The 9,036-nt window shown below is 52.3% G+C and overlaps 1 protein-coding gene across 4 annotated transcripts in view; it reads right to left on the bottom strand.

Annotated features, from left to right (window-relative positions):
• Positions 1–9,036, bottom strand: part of Sipa1l2 (signal induced proliferation associated 1 like 2) — a 79,895-nt gene that overhangs the window by 41,021 nt on the left and 29,838 nt on the right. For all 4 annotated transcript variants that reach the window (XR_007346498.1, XR_007346499.1, XM_015504328.2 and 1 more), the window contains exons 6-8: positions 6,875–7,032; positions 4,373–4,949; positions 600–874 (exon numbers count right to left, since the gene is read on the bottom strand). Coding sequence is in view for 2 of the 4 variants with exons in the window: in XM_015504328.2 (XP_015359814.1) it covers positions 600–874; positions 4,373–4,949; positions 6,875–7,032 (1,010 nt within the window). In the remaining 2 variants the exon portion in view is untranslated. The remainder of the gene's footprint in view (positions 1–599; positions 875–4,372; positions 4,950–6,874; positions 7,033–9,036) is intronic.

A 9,036-nucleotide genomic window follows, 5' to 3' on the forward strand; every position in this document is an offset into this window, starting at 1 on the left:
CTCCTCAGCCCCCTCCCCTCCCCTCCTCTTTCGTCCCCTCCTCTTCTCCTCTGTCCCCTCCTCTCCTCCCCCTCTATCCACTGTGTACCTCTGGACCCCCAGCCCACCACTTCTCTCCTGTGTCCCTTGTGGCTATGAGAACCCCTGGACGACGAATACCTCTGGGGCTGCCGTCTGCATGATTGGTAGTGGCCACAGGGCAGGAGTGGAGATATAGTCCCCCAGACACACAGTAGTGGTCACGGGCGTCTTTGTTATTACTGAGGATGTCATGCCACAGAAAACGGCTCGCTGTGTAGAATTGAGTGGCCTGCTGGTGGCAGTGCCAGTTGGAAGGGTCTCCTCACAAAGCAGACCTTATGGGCCAGGCCTTCTGGCCAGGGCCCTTCCCTGGGTCTGCATGCTGCCAGGGTTCCGTCAGGCTGTTTAGGAAGTCACAACTTCTCCTTCAGAACCCGGCAAGGACCTTTCCACTGCTCATCCTGTGCTGCTCTAGTGGCAGACATCCCAACTCCATCCACAGAGAAACCCAACTACAATTTAGAGGACCCGTGAAGAGCTCAACAGACGTGGGCACTGCCTGGCCTGCTGGGCCTTACCTGCGGGGTGAGCCATCGTCATGTGGCTGGATGATGACCACCTTCACCGTCACGGAAGTCCGGAGCAGGTCGATCATCTGCTCATGGGTCAGAGTGGCCACAGCCACTTTACAGATTTCCACCAGGCGGCTCCCTTGGCGCAGGCCAGCCTTCCAGGCAAAGCCGAATGGCTCCACATCAGCCACGATTCCTTCAAAGTTCACGTGGAAGCCAAGCTGGCCCAGCCCGTTCCTCCTCAGGGTCATCTCCACAGTCTCGCAGCCTCGTGTCACTATCTGCAGGGAAGAGCTCTGTTAGGTGGACCTTGCCCGACACAGCCCCAAGCCGAACAGTGGGCTGCCACCTCAGCAGGCAGGGACTAGGGGCTGGAGAGCACCACCCTCCTGTCCTGCCCTCAAGGTCAGCACAACTAGCCCTGAGAACAGCCTCAAAGGAAGCAACACCAGCACAGCGAGGTCCTGTTCTTCAAGGGCCAAGACTACAGATGCCACTGACTACGGCAGGCGAGCTCAGCACAGGCCCGGTAACGTCCTCGGTGCCTCTGTGCCAACTGACTGGGCTCTGAAGCACAGATTTCCACTGTTCTAGATGGATTACGGCAACAGTGAGACCATGAGCCTCAACCATCAAGCCCTGAAACCAATTTGTCTACTTCATTCAACTACAAAAATGTGGCCCAAAGCACTCATGAGCCCAGGCTTCATGACTGCCCTGGACCAGGAGGGCCATGGATGGCCTGCGGACATCCTGAGTCACCTCCCAGGACCCTTGTGGGAGCGTCTGCTGGTGCTGGGCTGAATGGTGAGGGCCCTCAGATTAACCGTGGGGTACGCCAGCCAGACTCCTGGCAATCTGTTGACACGGGCACTGTGCAGGATGGCACAGCAGTGGGACCATCTGTGCCTGCAGCCAGGCCCGGGGGCGAAGGGCAGCACCAAGAGGGGCTCCAGTGCACATCCTTCCTGAGGAGTGGCAGCCTACACAGTCCCACAAAAAAGAACCAGGGAATGAATGGCATTGTCCCACTGGGCAGTAAGTACCAGCAATGAGTCACTGTGGCCCTCAGGAGCACTGAAGAAAGCATGGCAGACCACGGAAGGGAGACCCAGGCTCATTGAATGCCCTCTGATGACTGGGACACCACTTTGTTGTGGGCCTTTTCAAGTTGGGAGGTGTCACGACCCAGCTCTGGCCAGGGCTGTGGAAGCCCCAGTGTGACGAATGCTCCATTTCCAAGACAGGCTCTGAGCAACACCTGCTTAACGAGACTCAGGACTGCGCTCCAGCTGTGGGACTAGGCTGCCTCTGCTACCAGCCCTGTGCCCGTTTCCATGGTTATCAAACACTGCCCATCAGCTTCTCCCGGAAAGTGTGGCATTTGGGACGTAGAAGAATTGGGAATGGGGGCTGGGGATATAGCTCAGTTGGCAGAGTGCTTGCCTCACATGCACAAGGCCCTGGGTTCAATCTCCAGCACCACACACACAAAAAAGAATTGGGAATGGGATTGCTAGCTAGTGTTGGGGCAAGTTTTGAAAGACTGAAGTTCTCAGGTTGTGAACTAAAATAATTCAAAACTGTTGACAGAGCACTTCTGCTGCACACGCAACCTCAATAAAGTTTTCCTTCATTTCTTTTCCACTGTGTTCTGGGCAACCCGACCAAGAGATGCCATCTGCAAAGTGCCCTGGTTTCTCTGGGATGCTGATGCAGCTGTCAGCTGAAGAGTGTTCAGCCCAGCTTGCCCAAGTCCCGGAGCTCCGGTCTCTCCCCATCGCCAGCCCCCTGCCACCTCCCTGACTTTCATAGTCTTTGAGACTTTGGGATAATCAGAAGCTTCTGTTCCTTGCTTCGGAACATCTCAAAGTCTCAAGGACTGTGCTCTCCATGCATTTGGAGTTCCTCATACACTTACATGGACTCAGTGACCACATGAAGACAGTGGCCGCCTCGTCACGTACCCAGGATGGCTACATAATTTGTGGGCCCAAAATAAAAACACGAGCTGCCTACTCAAAAATTATCAAGAATCCCAAGAAAGCCACAGTAGAGCTCTGCACACCAACCAGGGATCTCCTGAGAGCCAACCCTGTGGGACTCACGGGTGGAACATCCACAGGCCAGCCTGCCTGTCCCTCGGGCGTCAGCTCCCCTTCCTGTCCTGTGTCTTGGCTGCCTAACAGGCACCTGTGAGCACGCCTGCTGCTGAGTGATGGCTGCTGGGTTTACCACCTGACACACGGGCTGTCATTCCCAGCCCCTCCCCCACTACTGTCATTGCCACTCCGTCCCCACCCTCACGCTTGGGGCCCTTCAGTGGTTCTAATGTTCCAGGTCATCCTCAAACACATCTCTGACCTTAGGAATCTTAGTGACTCTAGGAGTCTGGTGACGTCTAGGAAATGGCAAGGCAGGTCCAGGGAACAGGGGGACATGGAGCTATGGAAGGGCTTCTGGTGACTGGGGACGTGGCATTGGTGCTGTACTTCTAGGACCACAGATTATGCCTACATAGAAGATGATGGTAAAAGAAACACTGCTAGATGCAGTGGCCACACCTGTAATCCCAGCAACTCAGGAGGCTGAGTCAGGAAGGCCATGGGTTCAAAGCCAGCCTCAGCCATGGCGAGGTGCTAAGCAACTCAGTGAGACCCCGTCTCTAAATACAAAAATGGGCTGGGGATGGGGCTCAGTGGCCAAGTGCCCTTGGGTTCAATCCCTGGCACCCCCCCCCACACACACACACAAAAAAATTTGTAATTACCGAGAGCCTAGCTGAGACCCCCAGTGCGGCTCAAGAGCCAATCCTGTGGGCACACAGGGTGACCAGTCAAGCGTCCCCATGCTCCATCTGGGTCCACACACACCTGACCAGGCACTGAGGCCCTCCCTGAGAAGTGTCTGCACAGGGACACACCATCTCTCTAAAGCCCCAGACACCAAAATGACCTTACTCTTGCTTATACAGAGCTTCACAACAAAAGGGAGACGTGTATTTGGTGGTGAGAAGAAATGGAAAATTTTTCTTTTCTCATGATTCATAGCTAACTAACTTTTCTAATTAAAACATAACACATTCTTTTACAGGAAAATCTACATGAGACAGTCTATGGTTAAAGCAGCATGGTTGGGTTTATTCACTTTACTCTATTGTGTATATGCAAGCTAAAATCTGGATCTCACTTTGTTAAAATTGGGAGCAGAAACACACAACTGTTCAAACACCAAGAACATGACTTAGGGGCTTTGTATTGAAAACCATATCTACAAAACATCTCAAGACATTTCTTGTTCATGGGTTCTTTTAATTTAATGGCTAATTTTATAAAACCTCCTCAACAAACTGTGGCTGAATGGTAAGTAATATATTTAATCTATATAAGATATTTAAACAAAAATACCTGCTGTGCAAACATATGCAGGGTTGAAACTGCAGAGACTCACTTGCCTGTGAACAGCAATTTTGTGCCCATTACTCACTGACCAAGAAGGTGTACAATGTCACTCCCCACAGCCATACCACCCATGGGAGTCTCCCTCAAACATCAGAAGAACAGGACCCTATGTTCTCCTTTGAACACTGGCTTAATGTTCCTGATCATTTAGGACGGGTGCTCCTCCATGTTTGGAGTTCCGTAACTCCCAGGAGAACCAACATTTAAAACTAAGCCGTGTCTGTTAGGAGGAGCCGCTCCCTAAGGGCTGAAGCCCTGGTGTAATTTCCCTGGTGCAGCCTGTTAGGACTCGGTCGGAAACACAACGTGTGTACTCACCACTAGCCGCTGCACGATTTCCCGGATGTCTTCAGCACAGCTGTCCACTGCGGACAAGAGGATGCATTCTCCTCTCTCGTAAAATACTTTGATACTCATCAGTCCAGACGTCCACCCAATAACATCCCTGCAGGAACAGTTAAACACCACATTCTTGGAGTCCTTTTCAATCAGCATTATGAACTCATTGGAAATCCCAAGGAGACACTCGATGTCCGTGGACTGGCCGAAGTCCCTGGCCACCACATGCCACATGATGGCTCCAATGCTGTACAAGTGGGCGTCCTTCCTGGGCTTCACTTTCTCCTTCTTCTTTGCACCCAGGGTAATGAAGCTGAACTTGGCAGAGGTGTCCACTGTGGCCGTGGTGACGAAGTTCTCTGCCAGATCTTTCAAGTACTCTTGCCTTGTTCGAGTGGCCATTGCTCGAAATTTTTCTGATTTATGGGCTGCGTTTTCTGCATTGATTACTTTGGCTAAAAGGAAGTCCCGGAATACTGCCGACTTTGGAAAAGTTACACCCTTAGGAACTGGGGGACCAAATGGTGGCACGTCCTTGGATCTGGAAACACCAACGCTGAAGAAGAAAGGAAAACAACACTGATGAGCTGCAGCTCCACATCTAGGTTCTGAACGTGCCAAAGCCTACCTTGCAAGCACACCCACTGGCTATAGGTTCTGGTCCGCCAACAATAAAGCTGAGGAGGCGATTCAGAAACTGGAGGCACTCTGTTGACTGTATGTCTAACCTCATCAGCAAACGTCACCTTCGTGGTCACAGTGTGCTGTTTAAATCAGTGATTGTGTCCCACAGATTGTGCACAAGTATCTTCTGCCACAGAAAGATGACTCAGTGTGCTGGGTTTCAAATAACTGAAATTATTCTAGTAATTTAATTAAAACCAGAAAGTTTATAAGAAAAAATGGCTTTTTCTTATCTTTAAGAACTTTTGTGCAAATGAACCATCTTTTGAGATAAGCAAAAAGGTAAAATATTGATTTGACCCCAAAACAGCAGCCAATAAAATAGCTCCAGGCCTAAGATTCCAGACCATTCTGAAAAATTCCGGATTACACTGAACGGTTCCCTGGGTGCGATCCCAGGCAAAAGGCCAATGTGCCATGTTTGCACCAATATTCTCTTTTAAGCATATCACTTGTAAAAGAGAGATACTGTTTTGGTGAGAGGGGTACCAGGGATTGAACTCAGGGGCCCTCAACCACAGAGCCACATCCCCAGCCCTATTTTGTGTTTCATTTAGAGACAGGGCCTCACTGAGTTGCTAAGTACCTCACTTTTGGTGAGGCTTGGTTTGAACTTGCGATCCTCCTGCCTCAGCCTCCCAAGTTGCTGGATTACAGGTGTGTGCCACTGCACCTGGTAATACATTATATTTTTAATGACATCCTTTTCTTAAAAGCACTCCTGAGCACTTAGGCCAACAGTCTAAGCCCAAGGTGTGAGACTGCTATGGGAACAGAAGACAGAACCCTCCTGCTACGGGAGAAAGCCACTCCTATCACTATGGAACCTGTGCCTTAGAGCCAGACTGGGCTAAGAACTATGGTTTTCAGACTGCTCCTTTCAGATGTGCTGGCTGGGCAGGTGGGCCGACAGACTGGTCTTCTCTGCCTTCCAGGCGTGGTCTGCTGTACCCGCAGGCCCCTTCCACCCCTTCCACATGGTTCACATCTGTGGCCAGCTGGGTTGGCAATGACCGCTTAAAGACTGTTCAGGAGAGCGAGCCTGGGTGAATGCCAGGAACCCCATGGGTGTTTTGCTCAGTTTAAGATACCCATTCTTATAGCCACGTTCTGGAGCCAGCACCACAGCTCTCTACTTTCAGACAAGGCCAGACAAGGCCAGTGAGGCCACGGCAAGCAGTGGTGGAGGCCAGCCTGGAAGGAAGTCCCCTCACCACCCATGCGACTGGCCATCCAGCTGCAGCGGGACAGCCCCAGACTGAGGGTAGACTAAAAGCAGGCCTTATTAGCATGGCCTCAGGGTACCAGGGGACACACAGGTCACCACAGCTTGCTGGAGGCCTGGTCTCAGCAGCCGTGTCTGAGAAGTGTCCCCAGGACCTCTGACAAACAGTGGTGTAGGGCCATTGGGCTTACCTCCCCAACAGGAGGAAGACTTCCCTGGCTATATGGCCCAACTTAGAGGCTGGCGCCATTTTAGGGTGGGTCCAGCGGGGCAAACAAAGTGCGCAATCCACCCCTCTGACCTGCTCGGTGGTTTGCTTGTGTGTACATGTGCACACATGTGCGTGTTGGGACGGGGACCAGCACCCTGCACGTGGTGGGTGAGCGCTCACCACTGGGCTACACCCCAACCCTGCTTTTGCTTCTGACATGGGGGCAGATGGGAAGGAGGCAATTACTTCTCACAGAAAGAAGCTGAATGATTAACTGAGAAGCAGGACTAGAAAACCGTGGGGCAGGAGAGAGTGACTAGAAGGCCGAGGCCCCGCGGGGCGGGCACTGGCTTGGGCTCACCTGTAGCACACGCCCTCGGTGCACGGGTTGTGCACCCTCACTATGACAAAGACGTGCTGGAAGTGGGAACGGATGCTTCTGGGGGTGAAGGGAAGCGCCCCTGGCTCCTGGAAGACGATGGTGACGATGTCGTTCCCGATGTGTCTCTTCCTCAGAAGCTGCGGCCAAAGAAGCACACACAATATGAGGGGCAGGACATGAAGCAACGTGCACACATTTCTCTCCACACAGGAGGTGCAGAAGGAGACCCGCCCCGGAAGCTCAGGGCTCTTCAACCTCGCTCAGAGAGGGCAGGACAGTTTGTGTCAGAGGGCCTAGGAAGGAGGACCTGGAAGGCCACGCTCACCTCCGACTTTAAAATCCAGACTGGGTGGGCTCTACTCTTCATCTTCACATAGCTCCCTTTTAAAATCCTAAGAACTGCATATTATAGCTCAAGACATTGAAGAAATTTTATAGTTTAAACTCTTCAAATCCAAGGGGGAGCCAGAGTACCAGGAGGGACAGGTCTGCCGAGGCCCCACTGCCCCGGGCTCAGCACCAGTGCAGGCTCCTGCGACACGGTACAGGGCCGTCTTTTTGGTGGCAGTATCGCTGAACTAACTGGCCAGACGCTGGCCTTTAAATGTATCCCACAATACAGAACTTCACCAGACCGACTGCCGAAGACCCAAGAGTTTGTAATCTGAGAAATCACGAGTTTGGCAGAAGAGAAGGAATCCCAGAGCAGTAACATTCTAAGAACCCGCCCTTTTATTAACACGTACTAAGTGGACACATCAAGGGAGGTCAGTGTGGTACTTTCCAGTACAGCGTGCACTGACCAAACCCACCCCCCGCCCCCTGCACCTCCCCAGCCTTTAGCAGTCACTGGTCTATCTGCAGGTTGACGATGTCTACCTTCCATTTATGGGGAGAAGGTGGCACTTGTCCTCCTGTGTCTAGCTTATTTCACATAACATCATGTCCCCCAGCCCCACCCATTTGCCAAAAACAACAGGATCTTGTTCTTTAGGGACGAATACCACTCCAGTGTACATCGCCACACTTTCTTGCCCACTCATCTGCTGATATACACCTGGCCAATGCCACATCTTAGCTATCGTGAACCTGGGTGCACTCACTTCAGAGGTTCCTTCTGCCAAACCCGCACCTCACTTCAAACACCTGCCACAGCTCAGCAGTCACCAAGGGTCTCACTTCCCCTGCAGAAGCCCTTCCTCAGGGCTTTGCCATTGATGGACCAGGGCAGAACCCACGCTTACTGACACACACCAGTGAGCCTCGGGCTATAGTTGCCTCTCCTGTGAACTCCTGAAGCACACCCACATGCCAGGCCCTCTGGGGAGGCCAGCATCCAGCTGGCGACACAGAGACAAGACAGGACCACCCCAGGCAATCACTCTCTTCCACGAGGATGGTGCCCTGGAGTTTATTTGGCACCTACAGAGCATATTCCACTGTGAAGAGCATCAGGTTCAACTTCTAAATCTCTAAGCCCAGATGCATACAGATTTCCCTGCCAGGTCCCTCCCTGGTAACGTAGCATGACAAATGGCCTGGAGGAGTGAGGAGGGAGCATCACTGTCGCGACCCCTCGCCAGCAAGGGAAAAATACGACACAGGATTCTTCTTTCAGCAGTTTATTCAGGCCTTGATTCATGTATCATCTTCTAGCGACCCCCCACCGAGCGCCCAAGCACAGCCTAATAAAGCCTCCCGCATACCAATCCCAAGCTGCCACGTGGATCTTTCTCATAGGGTGGTAAGGGATTGCGCGCCAATTCTCCATAAAAGGAGTTGTTTATCACAGGCCACAGTGGAAGCCGGCGCCATCTTCTAATGGCGGCCACGGTCTAATTAGAACGGCTCACCACAGTTCCCCCTTCTGTTTTATAAAACAATGCAGGCGAAAGTAGAGGTCCTATCCCACTGTGCAGAAGTGGCTGCAATGTATGGTTCAGTCCTAAGGAGGGCCCTTCCCTAGACCTGGTCCCATATCAGCCGACGCCTTTTTTCGTAGGGCGGGGCGTGGACGTCAAACCCGCATGCAATAGGACATGCTTTCCTTGAGGTCCGTTGAGGGATCACTCAAGTGCAGTGCCTTGCCTCGCATCCTGCATCGTGACGACGGCGAGAAGTAGGATAACACAGGTAGCCTG

The sequence above is a fragment of the Marmota marmota genome, unplaced genomic scaffold, assembly GCF_001458135.2.
Source record: "Marmota marmota marmota unplaced genomic scaffold, marMar, whole genome shotgun sequence".
NCBI lineage: Eukaryota > Metazoa > Chordata > Mammalia > Rodentia > Sciuridae > Marmota > Marmota marmota.